The sequence below is a fragment of the Tachyglossus aculeatus genome, chromosome 17 (genome assembly GCF_015852505.1).
Source record: "Tachyglossus aculeatus isolate mTacAcu1 chromosome 17, mTacAcu1.pri, whole genome shotgun sequence".
Classification (NCBI taxonomy): Eukaryota; Metazoa; Chordata; class Mammalia; order Monotremata; family Tachyglossidae; genus Tachyglossus; species Tachyglossus aculeatus.
The window spans coordinates 35,743,013-35,765,416 of record NC_052082.1 but is presented as its reverse complement, the minus strand read 5'-3'; the positions used below and the strand labels follow the sequence as shown (position 1 = coordinate 35,765,416).

At 51.2% G+C, this 22,404-nt stretch overlaps 1 protein-coding gene across 4 annotated transcripts in view; it reads right to left on the bottom strand.

The window, feature by feature from the left end:
* Positions 1–3,615: 3,615 nt before the first annotated feature.
* STARD7 (StAR related lipid transfer domain containing 7) overlaps positions 3,616–22,404 on the bottom strand; it is a 36,808-nt gene continuing 18,019 nt past the window's right edge. For all 4 annotated transcript variants that reach the window (XM_038759406.1, XM_038759405.1, XM_038759404.1 and 1 more), the window contains exons 2-8: positions 14,559–14,767; positions 13,364–13,413; positions 10,054–10,164; positions 9,884–9,966; positions 9,081–9,180; positions 6,441–6,525; positions 3,616–4,162 (exon numbers count right to left, since the gene is read on the bottom strand). In XM_038759406.1, the coding sequence (XP_038615334.1) occupies positions 3,978–4,162; positions 6,441–6,525; positions 9,081–9,180; positions 9,884–9,966; positions 10,054–10,164; positions 13,364–13,413; positions 14,559–14,767 (823 nt within the window). In that variant the 3' untranslated portion in view covers positions 3,616–3,977. The remainder of the gene's footprint in view (positions 4,163–6,440; positions 6,526–9,080; positions 9,181–9,883; positions 9,967–10,053; positions 10,165–13,363; positions 13,414–14,558; positions 14,768–22,404) is intronic.

The window sequence follows — 22,404 nt, the reverse complement described above, 5'->3', positions numbered from 1 at the left end:
CTGTGAGCCCGCTGTTGGGTAGGGACTGTCTCTATATGTTGCCGACTTGTACTTCCCAAGCGCTTAGTACAGTGCTCCGCACACAGTAAGTGCTCAGTAAATACGATTGAATGAATGAATTAAATAATTATGGTATCTATTAAGTTCTTACTCTGTGCCAAGCACTGTTTTAAGCACGGGGGGTATGTTCTATTTACTATTCTATTTATTTTGTTAATGATGTGCATCTAGCTTTACTTCTCTTTATTCTGATGACTTGACACCTGTCCACATGCTTTGTTTTGTTGTCTGTCTCCCCCTTCTAGACTGGGAGCCCGCTGTTGGGTAGGGACCGTCTCTAGATGTTGCCGACTTGTACTTCCCAAGTGCTTAGTACAGTGCTCCGCATACAGTAAGTGCTCAGTAAATACAATTGAATGAATGAAAGAACGAGTTGCTTCTAATGCCAATGTCTTGCGCCTATTCCCGCCCAACACGGGAAGAAGGGTGCTGTTTTCAAATTAAGTTGTCTGCACTTACTCCTATTAACGAAAGGCATCCTCCACTTCCTCTGCAGTCTGAAACATCAGCCCTCGAAGCCTTGAACAGATTAGTTCAGCGTCCAGTTTCACCCCAGCGACTAAAGCAATGAGAAGCAGCATGGCTTAATGGAAAAAGCACGGGCTTCGGAGTCAAGAGGTTGTGGGTTCGAATCCCAGCTACGTCACCCGTCAGCTGTGTGACGTTGGGTGAGCCACTTAACTTCTCTGTGCCTCAGTTACCTCAACTGTAAATGGGGATTAAGACTGTGAGCCCCACATGGGACAACCCGATTACCTCGTAGTATCTCCCCCAGCACTTAGAACAGTGCTTGGCACCTAGTAAGTGCTTAACAAACGCCATTATTGTTTTGAGAAGCAGCGTGGCTCAGAGGAAAGAGCATGGGCTTTGGAGCCAGAGGTCATGGGTTCAAATTCCGGCTCCGCCAACTGTCAGCTGGGTGACTTTGGGCAAGTCACTTCACTTCTCTGGGCCTCAGCGACCTCATCTGTAAAATGGGGATGAAGACTGTGAGCCCCGCGTGGGACAACTTGATCGCCTTGTAATCTCCCCAGCACCTAAAACAGTGCTTTGCACATAGTACATGCTTAATAAATGCCATCATTATTATTATTATTATTATAAACCAGAGGTGGTTAGAAACACCCTTCCAGGGAGCCACCTCACCCGCCTTGCGCCAGCCTTAATCAGTCACAGGAATTCCTGCCGAGTCCCAAGCTCCTACACCCCCCGATCGGTTTTCATTCGTTCAGAGGCTCCCCTTAACTTCCTCTTCCCCTGTCTTTACCATTGTCATTTGCAATGCGCACCTCCACCGCTTTTTCTCCTCTTCACTGAGCCTTCCCTCAAGATGGCTCTAGGCTGGTATTGGCACAAAAAGGATTCCCTACTATTAGACGGGTAAGTCTGGGAGTGTCAGCGACCAGGCCTCACAAACAACAATAATGATAGTATTTGTTCCGCGCCATGTCAAGCACTGCTGTAAGCGCTGGGGTAGATACAAGCTAATCAGGTTGGACACAGTCCCGATTCCCCATGGGTCTCCCACTCTGAATCCCCGTTTTACAGATAATAATAATGATGGCATTTATTAAGCACTATGTGCCAAGCACTGTTCTAAGCGCTGGGGCCGTTACAAGGTAATCAGCTTGTCCCACGGGGGGCTCACCGTCTTCATCCCCGTTTTCCAGATGAGGCACAGAAGTGACTTTCCCAAAGTCACACAGCTGACAAGTGGCAGAGCCGGGATTTGAACCCATGGCCTCCGACTCCAAAGCCCGTGCTCATCCCACTGAGCCACGTCGCTTCTCTGTTATCTGCTTCTCCGTGACAGATGAGGTAACTGAGGCCCAGAGAAGGTAAGCGACTTGCCCAAGGTCACACAGAAGACACCTGGCAGAACTGAATTAGAACCCAGATCCTTCTGCTTCCCGGGCCCATGCTGCTTCGAACAAATCGCTGTCGCATCAGTCAGGCTTTAGGAATGCTGGACTGGCTTCTTTCCACACCTGGAGAAATTCCTCTCGGCTGAGGACAGAGAGGGACGGGATAGGGGGTGGGCAGCTCCATAAGAAGATTCAGTTTCCTGATCACCACCAGTGCAAGGGCGGACTCCTTTTTGTACCAATCTGTAAATTTATTCACACGTTTGATAAAAAAAAAAATGCCACAGCTATTAGTGAAATTGTTACAATTCCAGGAACCGCCCAGTCCCCCAGAGACCTGAAGCAGGGCAGAGCACCAAGCGTGTTGAACAGCATGGCCCTCTTGGACGGGAATCCGTCCCCATCCGCACCGCGTCTCGCCGGCCCTGGCTACCGCTGGCCCCGAACGGCCACTCCCTGGCTGGACCCTGAGGAATGGGGCGAGGTGGTGGAGCAGTGGACGGGGAGCCCAGGCTGCATCATGCGCCCGTGATGTATCCTCTGTCCTGGGAACAATCCACACGGTGGAGGGCTGGAGAGGAAGCAGGGGTCGGGCATCTCCTTGGCAAAGAAAAGGGAAAGATGGGCACGGTGGGCTCCCGCCTTGCTGGAGAACCCATCTGGTTTGTTTTCGATTCATCTGTCCCACCGCCGGCAGCATGGCCAGTCCAAACCCAGATGGGCCTTTGGTATCTGCCTCTCTGGCCAATTTGGTCAGAACGAGGTGGGGCTAGCTAGCGTAAACGGAGTCAGAGTCGCGGTCAGTTCCAACGCGCCAAGCAGGGACAGCCCTAGGGTGTAAGGTGGCTAGGGGCCGGCGGGGAAGCCCCCCTTTCTAGCTTCCTCCTCCGCTGGCTTCGGAAAGGGGTACAATTCAATCTCAGCCGCTACCGAATGGCCCATTTGTTCCTGGTTAGGTCCGTTTTCCCCACCCCCCGGCCGGTCTGCTCTTCCGACGCTCTAAGGAGGGAGGGGATGCCCACGTCTCAGGATCGACCACCTCGGGCGGCAGCTAATTCACAAGCTAATAGGGGTCCGGGGGTCCAGTCAGTCCCCTAGGTGATCACACCTAGGCTCACATGAGCAGGAACTACGGCCGACATTAGGACGCTTCCAACACAAACCGGGAGGGATGTTCTTGGTACTGGAATTACAGAGGACCTTCAAAGACAGCAGCAACCGTTATTGGGCTTCCCTATTCCACCCTCCCCACCCAGAAATTCAAATGGAAAATTAAAAAAAAAAAAGTTTAATCCAAAATTTTAAGCAGCTTTCCTCCCCCCCCACCAACCCATCCAGCCCTGTCGGCACACCGGTTGAGGCTGCGCATTAGGTTTCGAAGGGTTTTCCTTCACGGCTCCCCGGGTCCTTGCAGCGAAACCAGGCGCCGGACCGGATGGGAAGAGCAGGACGCCATGGGGATTACGAGAGGGGTCCCTTCGCGGTAGTCTGCAAACTCTGCATCCACGCACATTTGTGCGCACGCCCATGGAGTGCAGAGGAGAGGGCAACAGGTGAAAACCCACATGCGGTCGCCACAAGCCGTCTTTCCCCTCCCTAGTGACACCCTCCCACCCCGGCCTGGTGTGGGATAGGTCAGTGCTGCCGTGTGGGGCCCCCGGGAGTCGGGGCGAAGGAGAGGGGCGTTTGGGAAAGAGCTCAGAAAGGGAAAAAAGGGTTTGCGGTTCCGATTTTAGAGAGGGAAGACGGTTGTCCTAGGGCAGCTCAGTGAGAGCCACGATGCTGCACGTGGAGACCACGGGCCTCCTTCCTGCCTGGGGACGGGACAGCTTTCCTGAATCTAACGGCCTCGCGTACTCCGGGGGGCGGGGGCCGGCGGGATGGTGAGCGGACGGACGGGCGTGTAAGTGTCGGGGACGAGGAGACGGCACAAAATAAAGCCTAGTACGGAGACGACGGAGGTTCCGGTCGCTGAGCTGCTTTGGCGGGGGTTGCTGGGCTCTCACCGGGCTCGCGGCTCATCCGGGTCCACGGCCCGAAATGCCGCCTCTGTCAGGCGTAGTCCATGCGGGCAGGGCCGCGGGAGCCTTCGCTCTTGCGCTCGGGGGTCACGGTCCCCGCCTTGGCCTCGCCGCCGGCTTCCAGGGGCTTGGCTGAGATGTAGTCCTTGACTTTGATCTCCATGTTCTTGGCTTTCAGCGTGGCCGTGTGCAGCTTCTCCAGGAAATCCGGCATACCTGTGGAGAGAAGGCTCCGGTCAGGGACGCGCCGCCGGGGACAGGGGCTGTCGCTCTCCTCCACCGCCAAGGCCCGGAGGAGCAGCGTGGCGGAGCGGGAGTCAAGAAGGCCACGGTTTCTAATCCCGGCTCGGCCGCTTGTTGGGACGGTGTGACCTGGGCCAAGTCCCTTCACTTCTCTGGGCCTCGGTGACCTCATCTGCAAAATGGGGATTGAGACCGTGAGCCCCATATGGGACAGGGACTGTGTCCAACCCCATTTGCTTGTATCTACCCCAGCGCTTAGTACAACGCCTGGCACACAGTAAGCGCTTAACAAACACCATGACTGCCAACTGGAAAAATTCCGGCTCCTCCCTCGCCCACTTCTTTCCTTTCCCCCGCATCCGGAGCTGCCTGATAAGGGCAGGAAAGCAGTTCTACAATAATAATAATAATTCATTCGTTCAGTCGTATTTATTGAGCGCTTACTGGATGCACAGCACTGGACTAAGCGCTTGGGAAGTACAAGTTGGTGACAGAGAGAGACGGTCCCTACCCAACAACGGGCTCCCAGTATAGAAGGGGGAGACAGACAACAGAACAAAACATGTAGACAGGTGTCAGGTCGTCGGAACAAACAGAATTGAAGCTAACTGATGGCGTTTGTTAAGCGCTTACTATGCGCCAAGCACTGGGGTAGACACAGGGTAATCAGGTTGTCCCACGGGGGGCTCACGCTTTTAATCCCCATTTTACAGATGAGGTAACTGAGGCACAGGGAAGTGAAGTGACTTGCCCCAACGGGTACTATCCTGGACGGAGAATGCTGCACCTCTACAACCACAAGCCTGCAAGCCTCACCAGGGCTTACAAGAGCCCGGGCTTAGGAGTCTGAGGTCACGGGTTCAAATCCCCGTTCTGCCACTTGTCGGCTGTGTGACTGTGCAAGTCACTTTACTTCTCTGTGCCTCAGCCCATCGAGAAGCAGCATGGCTCAGTGGAAAGAGCCCGGGCTTTGGAGTCAGAGGTCACGGGCTCAAATCCCGGCTCCGCCAACTGTCAGCTGTGTGACCCTGGGCAAGTCACTCAGCTTCTCTGTGCCTCAGTGACCTCATCTGCAAAATGGGGACCAGAACTGTGAGCCCCCCGTGGGACAAACTGATCACCTTGTAACCTCCCCAGCGCCTAGAACAGTGCTCTGCACATAGCAAGCGCTCAATAAATGCCATCATTATTATTCTCTGGGCCTCAGTTCCCTCAACTGTCAAATGGGGATGAAGCCTGTGAGCCCCAACGTGGGACAACCTGATCACCGCGCGCGAGAACAACGCATGCCCGGCGCCTGGGTGGCCGCCCGCGACCCGCCCCCGACACTCATCCGCTGTGAGACCGTGGGGTTCAGTCTTGAGTCCCTTTCATTCTACATCGGTTTGGCGAGAGGACTAATCTACTGCAAGTATAAGTACTCACTCAAATCCGGATGAATTTAGCATAAGGGACAGCGGGAAAGGAGATAGCGAATTTAATGCTAGCGATTCTGATATCAGCGGAGAAGGGTTAAGGAAGTCATCGCTGCAGGTGACTGGAGAGCAAACTGGTATTCAAGAATATGCGGAAAGAAGGGCTTTGAACAATGCAGACAGACACTGTTTTACCCAGGAGCCTCAGGCAAGCAAGAGTCTTCCACCCCATTCTGAAAGGGGCTGTAGGATCACACCCTCCTCAAGCACCTCCTATCAGCACTTTTCTCCATTGAGAAAGTCTCGTTTTCAGCCAGAAAACTCAAAGCGGAATATTTCTTACTCTATTTATTTATTTATTTTGCTTGTACATATCTATTCTATTTATTTTATTTTGTAAGTATGTTTGGTTTTGTTCTCTGTCTTCCCCTTTTAGACTGTGAGCCCACTGTTGGGTAGGGACTGTCTCTATATGTTGCCAATTTGTACTTCCCAAGCGCTTAGTACAGTGCTCTGCACATAGTAAGCGCTCAATAAATACGATTGATGAGGATGATGATGATGATCTAACCCAGCGCTTGGCACATAGTCATCGCTTAACAAATGTCATCATTATTATGTCACCGCCCTCCCCAACTTGCCATCTAAGGCCCCCTGCCCAGCGCCATTATCGAGGAGAGGCGACCCAAGATTCAGTTCTTACTTCCAGGACCCGTTGAGCCCGTTCATCCCAATAATCCAGGATGCAAGTGCTGCTCCGGGGCAGGAACCGGACGCAAGGGACATTTCTGTCTGTCCCGGGTTCCCTTCCCGGATCTACCGACTCCCCAACTCACCGCTGGAGACCATCCAGCTGACGCAGTACCGGGGAAACACAGTCTGGGGGTTGTCACTGTATGTCAGCAAGTAATCAAAACCGTTCTGAAAGAGAGAAATAGGGAAGAGGAGAAGCCCGAGTCAATCTCACGGTCTCCTTCCGACCAAGAGGCCCCAGGGCTCCGCTCTGGAGAGCGTTTGGATCCTCTCGCTTCCACCGGTGAATGCTGGTAACTTCGGGGAGAAGATAAAATCCCACTCCTGACGGCATCGTCGTCTCCTGAGGGAAGGGGACAGGGCAGATTCCCTCCTGGTTCCAGGAGGAGCCCTCTGGTTCGAAGTTTCTCTCATCCCCCAGTTTGGGCGGCCCTTCAACTACACAATCAGGCCACCTGGGAAGTCCTGTCTCTTCTCTCGCCCACCTTCCCTGCCCAATTCTCAAGTTGTACCTTGGATATTTAGAATGGTCTTCCCTAAGGAACTCAGAACTTTGGAGAATGTTCTTCAGTTCCACTTCAACGGGCAAGGGGGGGAGCCGAAAAAGAAGTGACTCGGAAGTCTAACGAGGGGAGCAGAGCAGTTCCTGGAGCCAGAAAAATGCACCGTAATTTTGTGGGGCAAACCGCCCTCACGTAAAAAGCACTCGGTCAATTCAGCATTTATTGAGCACCCACAGAACTGGGTTCCCAAATCCGTAGTTTTGCCCCCACAGTTCTCAGCATTTTCTTCAGCATTATTTCAAGGGACTAGACAATGAGGAGTTCCTGCCAAATGTGGAATCAGAACTTTTGAGAGCAACACGACCGACTGGATACATAGGCTGGTCACTTAACTTCTCTCGACCTCAGTTCCCTCACTTGTAAAATGGGGATTAAGGCTGTGAGCCCCATGTAGGGCATGTACGGATCTACCCTAGCACAGAGTACAATGCCTAGGGCGTGGTATGCACTTAACAAATACCATTAAAAAAGAAGTCTGAAAGTTTCTCTTCAACAGGGAAGAACTGTGACAGTTTTGAGGGGTCAACCAACCGGAGCCCCGTGAGCGAGACACAAGAAAGTTCTCCAAAGCCTCACACAATCGGAAGAGTCGTGGGGGTGTAAGGGAGAGACTGCTACCCTTGGGGACCCGCAAGAGTAATAAGGGATTTGGTGCTGGGAAGATAAAAGACACCACTCGCCAAATGGCAGAAGAATGGAGAAACTCTTTTTCGAAGGCTGTTTGTGCTTAGATGCTGGGAGGTGGGAGGCCTCTGTCTTGGCTGTTAAAGCACTTTAGAGAGGGAGGGGCATTTCTACACAATTGCCCCTACACAATTTCTACAATTCTACACAATTTCTACACATTTCTACACAACTGTAGTAGTAGCAGCATTTACTACAGGTCCACTTGGTGTGGGGCACAAGTATTAAGCTCTTGGGAAGTTGAGAATCAAGAAGTGACACATTCCCTGCCCCCAGGGGAGCTTTCGCTCTAACAAGGGAGACGGCTAAAAAGTATTCAAAACTTGAGTAATAAACACATACAAATGAGTGCTGAGGACTCATATAACTATGTTCCTAAGACTTTGAATTAGCTGATGGGTTTGTATTATAGGTAATGATATATAATAATTATAATATATAATACATATAATATAACATATAATATAATATATAATTACTATTATATTAATATTAATGTTATTATACTATATATTATATGATAATTATATAATTATTAATTATATATTATAATTATTATTATAATGACGGTATTTAAGTGCTTACTATGTGCAAAGCACTGTTCTAAGCGCTGGGGAGGTTACAAGGTGATCAGGTTGTCCCACGGGGGCTCATAGTTTTAATCCCATTTTACAGATGAGGTAACTGAGGCACAGAGAAGTTAAGTGACTTGCCCAAAGTCACACAGCTGACAGTTGGCGCAGCCGGGATTTGAACCCACGACCTCTGACTCCAAAGCTAAATTTTTTTTTATATTAATGTCTGTCTCCCCCTCTATCTAGACTGTAAGCTCACTGTGGGCATAGAACGTGTCCGCCAATCCCTCCCAAGCAACTATTACGGAGAGTGCTCAAGAAATGCCATTGATATGGGTTCAACTAAACACGGAAGGTTTGTTGGGCGAGGTGGGATGTTAGGAGGGCTTTGAATGTTGGAAAGAGTGATGTTTCACTGGATTCGGGGAGGGAGTTCCGAGCCAGGGTGAGAGAGGGGATGGGGGCGGCGGAAATGACAGTGAGGTATACAGCTAGAAGGTTCGCTTGGGAGGGGCGGTTGGTGAGCGTCTTGAAGCCTTTTTATTTGAAGCGGAGAGACCAGGGAAGCCAGTGGAGGGTTTTGAGGAGGAGAGGAGAGAGCTGGCCGAGAGATGCTTCAGAAAGAGGATTTGTGGAGCGGCGTGTAGAGCGAAGAGGCCGGACAGCTGATGTGACAGCCAATCTGTGACATGACACGTGACCGGAGTGTGGACTATGGCTGGGGGAGTGGAGGGGGAATGGAGGTGGAGGGGAAGGAGCGGATCCGGCCAAATGCTCACTACGTCCTAGGCTCCCTCCACTAGCAGCCCCCGGCTCGTTCGACACCCAGGTGAGGCTGGGCGCCCTGCCCGGGAAGCCTCGGAGGCCCGCGGGACGTCTTGGAAGGCGAGGGAGAACTCACCTCATCAAACGATTTGTGGGGGCGAATGACCATCTGGGACTCATAAGACCGGACTCGCACGAACTCCGGAGATTCTGGCACCCCGGGGTGCTCCACTGCCCTGGCAAAGACAAAGAAAAGGTGGCTTAGAGAGAGGATGGGGCAATCGACACCCACACATACAGAAATCCGCCTGGGGAGGAATGTCTCCTGGTCATGAGCGAGGGCCCAGAGCCTGCACCCAGAAGCATCATCTTGGCCACACTTTTTAGTCCGACCGACTCCAGTGCAGCACAAGGGGACGGCGGGATCCCAAATTTCGGAAAGCTTTGCCTTGGTCACCCCAGGGGCTCCCAATAATGACTAGAATACGCCTTCATCAACAGTCCCCTCAGGCCCCCCACGACGCTCCACCGGGGAAGGTGGCTTCAAAAGAGCAGCACAGGATTCCGGTAGACGCCTTCCGGCATGAAGAGGAGAAAAGAGAAGCAGCGTGGCTTAGTGGAAAGAGCACGGGCTTTGGAGTCAGAGGTCATGGGTTCAAATCCCGGCTCTGCCACATGTCTGCTGTGTGACCCTGGGGCAAGTCGCTTAACTTCCCTGAGCCTCAGTGACCTCATCTGGAAAATGGGGATTAAGACTGTGAGCCCCCCGTGGGACAACCTCATCACCTTGTATCCCCACCAGTGCTTAGAACAGTGCTTTGCACATAGTAAGTGCTTAACAAATGCCATTATTATTATTATTAACTGAAGTCCACTCCCAGGTTCCCCCATAGCTCGACCCCCAAACCACTCCCAGGTACGACCGCCGATCCCACTCACCGGGACACCAGGACCATCAGATTGTTTTCGTGATCCACGCTGTAACGCCGGACATACACGTAGTCCCGTGAATACATGGGGTACTGAAGAACGGAAACAGCACGGTTAGGTTTCCGGTCAGACCAGCTGGAGAAAACAACTCCAAGGGAAGGGGGGGGACAAGTACTCACCGGGAAGTGAGTCACCCAGTGCACAACCTCTGATCCGCTAACCACGTCCCTCTCAATCACTTCCAGTTTGATGACCAGGGCATCCCACTTCTTCCTGTACTCCGTGTCCAGCTGGGAAGAGAACAAAGAGGGTTCTGAGGAAGTTGAAGAAAACTCCGTGCGCTAGCGGTCCATTAAAACCGGGAATGGAACTGTTACTCTCTTCCGTCTCGTTAGAACCCTCGAACGGTTTTGAGGGCAGAAGCGAAATTAAGGTGGGGCTTCAAGGGGGTGGCAACCACTTTCCCAACTTCCCAGGGGAGCCCCAAGCCGTCCCCAGGACGTCGCAGGACAGGAAAGCCCTTGACTTATCTGCCAAGGACTGGAGGAAGGAGGGAAGTGTGGAAAAGTGTCCCAGCCAGGGTGGGCACAGCAAATCTTGGAACCCAGAGCCCCACAGCAGGGAGAAAAACTCCCAGCTGGCACCCGGAGAGGGATGGGTTGGGGCCAGGCCGGAGATCTGGGGACCAGAAGAGCCCCTACCAGACTGCTGCGTCAGGGATGGACCGAGGCGAGCAAAGTCTTTATTACCTTTTTTTTAAAAAAAAATGGAATTTAAGTGCTTACTATGTGCCAGGCACTGTGCTGGCCACTGGTGTAGATACGAGCTAATCAGGTTGGACACAGTCCATGTCCCGCGTGGGGCTCACAGTCTTAGCTCCCATTTTACAGGTGAGGCCCAGAGAAGTGAAGCGAATCGCCTAAGGTCACACAGCAGACAAGTGGTGAACTTGGGGCAGGGCAGGACAGAGGTAGAAGACGGAGGAGGAGGAGAGAGTGCTCCCCTCCTGCTACTGGCCACAAAGGACCAGGGGAAAGGACAAAGGCAAGGAGATGGTGGCTCTGCTCCCGAAACTGGCCCTTGGGTGGCTTGTAAAGAAGCATCGTGGCTCAGTGGAAAGAGCCCGGGCTTGGGAGTCAGAGGTCATGGGTTCAAATCCCGGCTCTGCCAACCGTCAGCTCTGTGACCTTGGGCAAGTCACAACTTCTCTGTGATGATGATGATGATAATAATGGCATTTATTAAGCGCTTACTACGTGCCAAGCACTGTTCTAAACGCTGGGGGAGATCCAGGGTCATCAGGTTGTCCCACGTGGGGCTCACAGTCTTCATCCCCGTTCTACAGATGAGGGAACTGAGGCCCAGAAGAGTCAAGTGACTTGCCCGAAGTCATACAGACTTTGAGAAGCAGCATGGCTCAGTGGAAAGAGCCTGGGCTTTGGAGTCAGAGGTCATGGGTTCAAATCCCGGCTCTGCCAACTGTCAGCTGTGGGACTTTGGGCAAGTGACTTAACTTCTCTGTGCCTCAGTTCCCTCATCTGGAAAATGGGGATTAAGACTGTGAGCCCCCCGTGGGACAACCTGATCACCTTGTGACCTCCCCAGCGCTTAGAACAGTGCTTTGCACATAGTAAGCACTTAAATACCATCATTATTATTATTATTATACAGCTGACAATTGACGGAGCTGGGATTTGAACCCATGACCTCTGACTCCAAAGCCCGGGCTCTTTCCACTGAGCCACGCTGCTTCTCCTGTGCCTCAGTTACCTCATCTATAAAATGGGGATTCAGACTGTGAGCCCCCCGTGGGACAACCTGATCACCTTGTATCCTCCCCGGCGTTTAGAACAGTGCTTTGCACGTAGTAAGCGCTTAACGAACGCCATCACTATTATTGCAGAGCCGCCAGGGACAGGCTGGGCCCGAGACAAGATGGGCTTCTGGCTCCCCACCCACAGAGCCCAGGGACAAGAGGAAAAAGCACTTCTGGCCTGGCCCCAGATGGGGGGAGAGGAGCCCTGGCAGGTTCTGAGGTCAACTTGGGGAGTTATCCCTTGCTGGTGGTGGGTAAAAACTAAAGCTACAATCTTGGTTCCATCTCTCGTGGTTCCAGATTCATTCAATTGTATTTATTGAGCGCATACTGTGTGCAGAGCACTGTACTGAGCGCTTGGGAAGTACAAGTTGGCAACATATAGAGACGGTCGCTACCCAACAGCGGGTTCACAGTCTAGCCTGGGGGACTAGCTGGCTCTCGGAGGGGGAAGGAAGGTGGGGCCCAATCTCACGGGGTCCGGGGCTCCCCGGGTGCCCATGAAGTTGAGATGTTAGGAGAAGGGCGTTACAACTGTGAGCGCCTTGAAGCGGGATCTCACAGGAAGGGAGCGAGGGTGCAGGCCCGAGTCTTTGACAGGACACTTTTTAAAAGCCTATTTAGTCCTGCTGTCGGGCCAGCGGACAAAGCAGCACTCTGGGAGCCGGGAGACGTGGGCTCTAGTCCCAATCTCTTACTGTGTGCAAAGTCTTGTTCTAAGTGCTTGGGAGAGTCCAGTATAACACAGCTGGAAGACACAGTCCCTGCCCACCACGAGCCACAATTCTTCCTCAGATGGACGGAGGGCGTTAAAATCGGACCAACGGCTACAGCCTCACATGAGGGCGAGCATCTGCTCTGCTCCCTGCTTTTAATATCTTCTTACCAGGTGTCCACCCCCACAAGACCCTCAGATGACTAAACCCCCTAGACTGTGAGCTCGTTGTGGGCAGTTATTGTTACACTGTACTGTCCCATAAACTCAGTACGGCGCTTTGCCCACAGTGCTCGATAAATCCGACTGGATGAATGAATGTTGCGGCCATCGATCGGTGGTGGCCACTTCTGACCGGAGGACCAGAAATTGCCCAGCTGGGGCCATCCCTGAGGTGCACAGCCCTGAAAATCTGGAAATCCAGAAAAGTAAGTGGCTCGTGTGGGTGTGGGGAAGGCCGCACACGCTACCAGGGCCACCGAGCCTCGGCACCACGTTGAGGGCACGGGGCCTGCCTCCTTGCTGGATGCCCTCCGTGCCCCAGCGGGTACTTGACTGGCAGGGAAACAAGAGTGCGAGTGGCCCTCCGCAAAACCAGAGCACTAGAATCCACTCCTCTGGGCAGCTTCTCGGTCCTCGAGTCTCAGAGGGGATGATCACCCTTAGACCGTGAGAGACGACTCCAGCCGGCAACCGAGTGGGAAGCTCACAGCTGTGGGACGAGAGGGCGGAGGGCACAAAAGCGACTGGCCCCGCGTGGCATCTGCGGGGGCTCAGGGATGCGGATGATTCTACTTGGTAAACCGAGCTGCAGATATGGGCTCACTCTATCCAACCTGTTGGCTGGCGATATCACCTGCCTCTTCCCTTCCACCCGCCCGACACTGCAAGGGCAGAAAATACTCCTGCCCCGGGAAACGATCTACTTTCCCACCTCGGGGAAAAGACGATCGCTCACCTGAACATTGAAGAACTGCCGGGGTGTCACATCTGTGTAGGTCCCAAAAACTAGAAACAAAAGAGAGAGAATAAGAGGTTTGCCAAAACCACTGTGTGTTGTGTGTGTTCTAGGCTGAACCCGTCCCAGACCTGCCCTCTCTACCTACACAGGTAGTACTTTCCCCCGGCCGGAATCAGCTAAGCGTTGGTGACGCCGAGATCTTCGGCCTTCCGCTCCATTTTGGCCTGTCACAAGTGGAAATGAACCAGGATTTCCTGCCACCATGCAGAGACTCAAACTTCATCAGCCCAGTCGGAAGTATAATTAGCGGCGTTCATTTCTCACAATCTATGAGATTGAACAATACAGTGTTTCTAGGATCCGTGGTATTTATTGAGTGCTTTATTTTTTTTTAATGACATTCAAGTGCTTACCACATGCCAAGCCCTAATAATAATAATAATAATGATAATAATAATAATAATAATAATAGCATTTATTAAGTGCTGACTATGTGCAAAGCCTTGTTCTAAGCACTGGGGAGGTCACAAGGTGATCAGGTTGTCCCCCGGGGGGCTCACAGTCTTTACTGGGGTGGGTAGGGGACAAATAGTCTGGACACAGTTCCTGTCTCATGCGGAACATGCAGTCTAAGCAATAATAATAATAATAATGGCATTTATTAAGTGCTTACTATGTGCAAAGCACTGTTCTAAGCACTGGGGAGGTTACAAGGTGATCAGGTTGTCCCTCGGGGGGCTCACAGTCTTAATTCCCATTTTACAGATGAGGTAACTGAGGCACAGAGAAATTAAGTGACTTGCCCAAAGTCACAGAGCTGACATTTGGCCGAGCCGGGATCTGAACCCGTGACCTCCGACTCCAAAGCCCGGGCTCTTCCCACTGACCCACGCTGCTTCTAGGAAGGAGAACAGATACGGAATCCTCATTTTACAGTTGAGGCAACTGAGGCCCGTAGAAGTGAGGTGACTTGGGTCACACAGCAGGCAAACGGGAGGTTCGGGATTAGAACTCAGGTCCTCCGCCTCCCCAGGTCGGTGCTCTTTCCACTAGGTCACAACCGTTTACTGGGTGCAGAGCGGTCTCCCGACTGCTTGGGAGAGCGCAGCCGAGGAGGCGGGCGCGCTCCCCGCTCTCAAAGAGCTTCGAATCCAGTGGGATCAATCGGGGAGGCGGGAAACGGGGGACTGACCTCTATACTGGTACAGGTGCGTCCCGGTAATTGGACGCCTCCAGAGTTTGAAGTGTTTCTTATCCATCACCATTTCCCACGGCGGCTCCTTGCTGGCTGCGTCGGCCTTTCCTTCGGCTGGACTTTTCAACTGAGGGGCACGGCACTCTCCTCCGCTGCTCTGGAACACGCCACACAGTTCTTCCATCCGGCTCATCTCGCCAACAGACCTGAGGAAATGAGAGGGCGAGGACCCATGAAACGGAGAACTCACCGCACCGGTCTCAATAAATACGACTGCATGAATGAACACAGTGTTAAGTGCTTAAGAAAATACCATTAATAAAAATAGGCGTTAACCCGGCCACGTTTGATAGTATTTATACCTTCTGTGTCCACATCCCGCTACGGAGTGCCCGGCAGAGTACAACAGCGTTAATACACATAATCCCTGCATTCGAGACCTTGAAATCTAAGGCGGGGAAGCAGACTCTAATTAACGTCCAGAGAGGACAAAAAAGAAGCGGATAAGTAGGAGGCGGTGCGGAAAGGGGAGAGTAAGCTGACATGCACACAAGTGTGACAAGGAGCAATTGGGGATGAAGCGTGAAATGAGTTGGGGAAGGCTTCCTAGAGGAGATATGACTTCACACGAAGATGGAGAAAGAGCTCCAGGGCAGGGAGGAGAGTGTGAGCAAAAGTCGGAGAAGGGAAAGACGAAAACAAAGCAGCGTGAGTAGGTAGGCTTGAGAGGCATAAAGAGAGCAGACAGAGGTGAGGCGGGAGAAGAGAATGGATAAGTAAGAGAGAGAGCTGATCGAGGGCCTTAAAACCAACGGTCACAAATTTCGGCTTGATGAGGAGAGGAGAAAGGTAACCACTGAGGGTTTTTCAGAGACGGGGAGATGTGTGCAGGATGGCACTTGAGAAAAGAAGCTGAGGAGGCTGAGAAGCAAGTGTGGTCTAGTGGGCCTGAGAGCCAGATGGACTTGGGTCCTTCACTTGTCTGCTGTGTGACCATGGGCAAGTCACTTCACTTCTCTGTGCCTCAGCTACCTCATCTGTAAAATGGAGATTAAGACTGTGAGTCTCGTGTGGGACAGGGACTGTGTCCAACCGATTAGCTTGTATTTAGTTTAGCACTTAGAACAGTGCTTGGCACATAGCAAACGCTTAATAAATGCCATAAAAAGAGTCTGAGCAGCAGGGTAAAGTAGGAACTGGAGAGGGGAGAAGTTGGAGAGAGGGAGGTTTGTGAGAAGGATGAGTGAGGCTTTGTGGCTTTTGGGACAGAGAGGAAGAGGCGGATCCTGGAAATGTTGAGCAGGGAAAAAAAACCAGCAAGGTTTTGTGCAGACTTAATGGAGGGATGAAAAAAAGACAGGGAGGAGTTAAGGTTAAAACGCCACCGTCTGGGGCCTCAGACTGGGAGTACAGTGATGCTGCTGCTACGATGGAAAAGCTCAAGGGAGGAGAGGATTTGGAAGAGGACTGACGAAGATTTCAGTTTTACACAAACTGCGCTTCAGGCACTTTAAGGGCCACAACTTGGAGAGAAGAGGAAATGTGTAAAGGACATGAAGCCTTTCACAGAAGTGGTAGCTGCTGACCTCTCCCAGGGAGTAGTAATAATAATAATAATGATGACATTTGTTAAGCGCTTACTATGTGCAAAGCACTATTCTAAGCGCTAGGGAGGATACAAGGTGATCAGGCTGACCCACGGGGGGGCTCACAGTCTTCATCCCCATTTTCCAGATGAGGTCACTGAGGCCCAGAGAAGAGAAGTGACTTGCCCAAAGTCACATGGCTGGCAAGTGGCAGAGCCGGGATTAGAACCCATGACCTCTGACTCCCAAGCCCGGGCTCTTTCCACTGAGCCACGCTGCTTCTCTAGCTGTTGAGTGAGAAGTGAAGGAACAGAGCCTTAAAGGAAGTCCCACTGTTGGGGCTGAGAAGCCAAGGAAGAATTAAGCAAGAGAGACTGAGAAGGAGCAGCCCGAGAGAAGGGGAAGAATCAGGTCATCGCGGCATCAAGAAAAGAACCCTTATTTTAGAAGACATTCCATCAGCTTTCCCACTACTCCTCTCAGACTACAACTCAGCTGAAACACTGCACTCCTTCAAATACCAACCGAATCAGCGTTCCTCCATCTTATCTCCTTGTCCTCTACCTCTTCCCTGGGCCTTCTGTCTGGCCTGGATCTCTCTCCTCCTCCATACCTCTCCCCATCTTCAAAACCCTACCCCCTCCAGGAAGCTCCACCGTGAAGCTTACCCCACCTAACTTCTCTTTTCCCCAAAACAGTAAACACCATAATGGTATTTGTTATGCCCTTACCATGCGCCAGGCACTGTACTAAGCGCCGGGGTAGATACGAGCAAATCGGGTTGAACACAATTCCTGTCTCACATGAGGCTCCAAGTCTTAATTTTCATTTTACAGATGAGGTAACCGGGGCACAGTGAAGTGACTTGCCCAAGGTCACACAGCAGACGCGGGGCAGAGCCGGGATTAGAACCCAGTTCCTTCTGACTCCCAGGCCTGTTTTCTATCCATTAGGACAAAATGCCATCCCAATTCCCCCGCCCCGCGCTTCTCCACACTTGGGCCTGTATCCCACAAGTAAAATGTGACTCAAAGGCAGAATGGAGTTGGAGAAAGGTAGTCCTTCTACGGTGTAAGCTCACTCACTATTTCTACAAAGAGAAAATGAAAAGTCTAAGATATTAAGCCTCGCACTACTCACTTGAATCAATATTACTGACTGAGGACAAAGCCCCATTCCTAATGTCAAGCAACCATCTTTGGAGAGGCTCTTGGCAAAGAGAAATAAACGTCACATACCACCTAATAATCGATTTAGATGTAAAGGGGACGGCTCATTTGGCTTTCCTCTCCCGAGGAATCTCTTATTATTTCTGGCATTTATTAAGCCCTGACTATTTACCAAGCCAGAGGATGGATACCCAGACAGTCAGCTTGGACTGGGGAGCTCAAACTTTTAGGATTTGAAGGAGGCAGGTTTTTACAGATGAGGCCACTGCCTTGTCCAAGATTCTCCCGGCCGGCTGATTCCCACTCCCACACTCTTCCCATTAGACCAGGCAGCCTCCCTTCCGCAAAAAGGATTCTGACTGAAACTGGGTTTCAGGTCACTCTTCCTCTAATTCCATGCCGGTGGGACCGGGATAACACGGAATGTAACTTCGGTGACCGTGCTACCGGTGAGCAATCCATAGCCTCAGGCCCACGGCCTGAGGAGCAGCATGGCCTCATGGAAAGAGCCCAGACCTGGGAGTTGAATGACCTAGGTTCTAATCCTGGCACTGCCGCTTGCCTGCTGTGTGACCTTGGGCAAGTCGCTTCACTTCTCCATGCCTCGGTTTCCTCATCGGGGGCTTCAATACCTGTCCTCCTTCCTGCTTAACACTGTCCTGTGTGGGACGGGAATGTGTCCAACCTGATTAGCTTGGATCGGAACAGTTGCTGACGCAGACGGGAGTGGGAGAAGAGTGGAGGGCTTAGGCAGGGAAGGCTTCGTGGAGGAGATGTGCCTTCAATCAGGCTTTGAAGTGGGGGAAAGCAACCGTCTGATATGAGGAGGGCGGGCATTCCAGGCCAGAGGCAGGATGTGGGCGAGAGGTTGGGGGCAAGATAGACAGTGAGAAGGTTAGCATTAGAGGGGCTGGGTTGGAGTAGGAGAGCAGCCAAGCCAATGATGAGGAGTGGGGAAATGGGAGTCTGAACGTTTTTGTAGGAAAATGATCTGAGAAATAGAGTGGAGTATAGACTGGAGTGGGGAGAGACAGAAGGCAGGGGGGTCAGCAAGGAGATGGATACAATAATCCAGGTGGGATAGGATAAGTGCTTGTATTAAGACGGTAGCAGTCTGGATGGAGAAGGGGTGGATTTTAACAATGTTGCGAAGGTAGAACTGACAGGATTTAGTGATGATAACAACAATAATAATGATGGTATTTGTTAAGCGCTTACTACGTGCCAAGCACTGTTCCAAGCGCTGCGGTATATACAAGGTTGCCCCACGTGGGGCTCACAGTCTCAATCCCCATTTTTACAGGTGAGGGAACTGAGGCACAGACAAGTTAAAGTGATTTGCCCAAGGTCACACAGCAGACAAGTGGCGGAGCCGGGATTGGAACCCACGTCCTCCGATTCTCAAGCCCCTGCTCTTTCCACTAAGCCACGCTGCTTCTCTATTCAAGTGACGGCTTGAATATGTGGATTGAATGACAGAGGAGTCAGCCAGCGTTACGGGTCTGTGACACAGGAAGGATTGTGGTGCCGTCTACAGTGACAGGAAAGGGAGTGGGACGACAGAGTTCAAGGAAAGTGCAGTTTTAGCCACATTCAGTTTGAGGTGACGGGAGGACGGCCAGGTAAAGTTGTCTTGAAGGCAGGAGAAAATGCGAGATTGCAGAGGGAGGAAGGAGACAGGGCTAGGGATGTAGATTTAGGTATCATCCTCAGAAAGGTGGTAAGTTGAAGCTGTGTGAGTGAATGAGTTCTTCAAGCAACCTTTTGCTTTGTACAGTCGCTTTAAACAGGTTAGGAGAGGAAGCAAAAACTTATTCAACAAACTCCAAGAGGAATTTCGGAATTATCCATTATGTCAGCAGAGAAGGCAGAGAGATTAATTCAGAGATCACCTAAAGATGGAACTATTATCTACACAGGTAGAACTACAATGTACAAAACCTTAGCACCAAGTTTCATCTGAAGCCGGGATGATGAAACTTGGCAGAGCCAAGATTTGGAACAGCTTCAAACTGCACACCTTTGTCCCCTGGCTCCCTGTGAAGGTCAAATTGGTAGGTGATTTTACTTGCTGAATTGCACAGAAACATTAACAGGTAGTGAAAGAAATCTGGGTTCTTCTGGTTAATTTACATGAATCAGTTCTTGGGCAGAGCTCTGCTGCGAACACACAAGGGCTGTGGGAATACGGGAGGGTGGAATCACAGGCTTGAAACAGACTTTGAGGTCATCTCCCAAGCGCTTAGTACAGTTCTCTGCACACAGTAGGTACTCAGTAAATACGACTGATGGATGGACTGATTTAGTCCAGCATCCTGCCTCCAGGAGATAATTGCCTGAATCATTCAGGACAGATGACCGCCTCCCCGCCCCCCCCCCCCCCCCGATTTTTTTTAAAATCATTAGCAAGGAAAACTTCCCAACTTCCCTGAGAATCCTATTCCAGTGTTTACCACTCATTCAAAAACCTCTTCCTTATATCCAAACTCTCAGTGCTAATGAAACCAATTTCTTCTTGTTCCGTTCGCTACAGACAAGGAAAATTGGTTAGCTTTTTCCATAAAAAAGCCCCATCCCAATTTGGCAAATCTCCAAACTGCAGACCTTCCCACAAAATGCTCTGGATTTTCTGAAGTAAAAGCCCTATAAAGTGTCCTACAGAAACCTCCTGTCGCTCAACTGTATTTCGTGAGCACTTACTGCGGGGAGAGCGCCATTCTATGCCTGGGAGAGTACAATACGAAAGTTGACAGACACATTCTCTTATCTACCACAGTTACATTATGCCGAAAAAAGTAGAAATCTCTACGTTTCCCAGGCCGATCTGGACCGAATCTCTCCTCCGGCTCTGAATCTACTGACCCTTGTAAGCAGAATACTGTTAGGTGCTTAGCGGCTAGGACAAGGAAGCAAACTGCAAACAAATAATAAGTGCAGGTGTATTGCACAAGCGCTCAACAAATACCTTCGATAACTGATTGAGAGCCCAAATAGGCACTAAATGAGCTGATATACACTAGTGTGAAGGTTTGGCTATTGGGATGGTTGGGCCAGGGAGGTGTGAATTAATCAGGGAAGGCTTTTTAGGAGAGCGGTGAATGTAGGGAGGGGCATCAGTTTCTCGATTGGAAATAGGGGACGGGGGCTAGCAGGGGGAAAAGTGTGATCAATGGGTTGGAGATGTGAGGGGGTTCTTGAAAGTGAGGTGCAGTTGGAGGGTTAGCTTGGGAAGATGCACAGGGAGGAATGAGACAGGCTTGTTTGGCTGTTTCTTGTTTCTTTTAATGGTATTTAAGCCCTTACTAGAAACGAAGCAGCGTGGTCCAGTGGATAGAGCACGGCCGCTTGGCACATGGTAAGCGCTTACCAGATACTATTATTATTTAATCCCAGGTCTGCTGTGTGACCCTGGGTGAGTCGTTTCACTTCTCTGCGCCTCAGTAACCTCATCTATACAACGGGGACTCAGACCACGCAGGATAGGGACTGTGTCCAACCTGATGATCTCGTACCCACCCCAGTGCTTAGTACAGTGCTTGGCACGTAGTAAGCACTTAATACCGCCGATCTAAGTTCTGGGGTAGATACAAGAAGCAGCGTGGCTCAGTGGAAAGAGCCCGGGCTTGGGAGTCAGAGATCGTGAATTCGAATTCCGGCTCCGCCAATTGTCAGCTGTGTGACTCTGGGCAAGTCACTTAATACTACTACTACTACTAATAATGATGGCATTTATTAAGCACTTACTATGTGCAAAGCACTGTTCTAAGCACTGGGGAGGTTACAAGGTGATCAGGTTGTCCCACGGGGGGCTCACAGTCTTAATCCCCATTTTCCAGATGAGGGAACTGAGGCCCAGAGAAGTTAGGTGACATGCCCAAAGTCACACAGCTGACAATTGGCAGAGCCAGGATTTGAACCCCTGACCTCTGACTCCAAAGCCCATGCTCTTTCCACTGAGCCACGCTGCTCACTTAACTTCTCTGTGCCTCAGTGACCTCACCTGCAAAAATGGGGATTAAGACTGTGAGCCCCCCGTGGGACAACCTGATCACCTTGTAACCTCCCCAGTGCTTAGAACAGTGCTTTGCACATAGTAAGCACTTAATTCTTATTATTATACAAGTTTATCAGGTTGGGCACAGTCACTGTCTCACACTGGGCTCACAGACTAAATCGGAGGGAGGAGGATTTGGTTATTATTATTATGCCCAATTTAAGTATGAGGTAACAGACAGAAAAATTAAAGTCCAAAAAAGCAAGCGGCTGGCAGAGCTGGGCTTAGAAGCCAGGTCCTCTGACTCCTGCCACCGGGCCACTCTGCTTTATGCCGCTTATTTGATCAGAGACAAATGGGCACCACTCGAAGGTTTTGGTGGGGATTGATGCCTACCAAACAGCACTAGTATAGATGTACAGTTAAATGCAGGGTAAACTGAGGAGAGGGTGATAAGGTAATCCCCCTTGGCTATGACACGGGGTTGTGGCCATGACAGAAGAGGGGAAGAATCCAGAAATACTGTAGAGGAAGGATCCGGGGGATTCGGAGGCAAACCGGCAAATAAGATGGACAGCTTCTGGGAGGCTGAGGGAGGGGAAACTAAGGAGGGGTCATGAGTTCAGTTTGGGGCATACTGAGCCAGAACTGGGGACAGATCACCCAACGGAAAGACGGATCTAGAGGAGGAGAAAGCGTGAGACTGCAACAAAAGTGAGATAGGGCTGGTGAGGTACATTTGGGAGTTACCCATGGGGGCTGGGGGGGGAGGACTGAGGTTGGGATAACAAACTATCCGAGTGGATGAGTTTCCCAGGGCAATGACTGGCGAGGACACAGAACCGAGCCTTACAAGCCACCAAAAGTTAGAATGAAGTCGATGGCTCCAATTTCATCACAGACAAGATGGAGTTCTGAAGAGATGGCAAAAACCTTTCCATTTTCTTTTCAACAGGCCTACTATTTTGAGGATGACTGTTATAGGCAGGGAACGCATCTGCTAATTCTGTTGTACTGTATTCTCTCAGGTGCGTGGTACAGTGCTCTGCTCAACAAATGACCGACTGATGATGCCCAACAAGAGAAGAAATTGA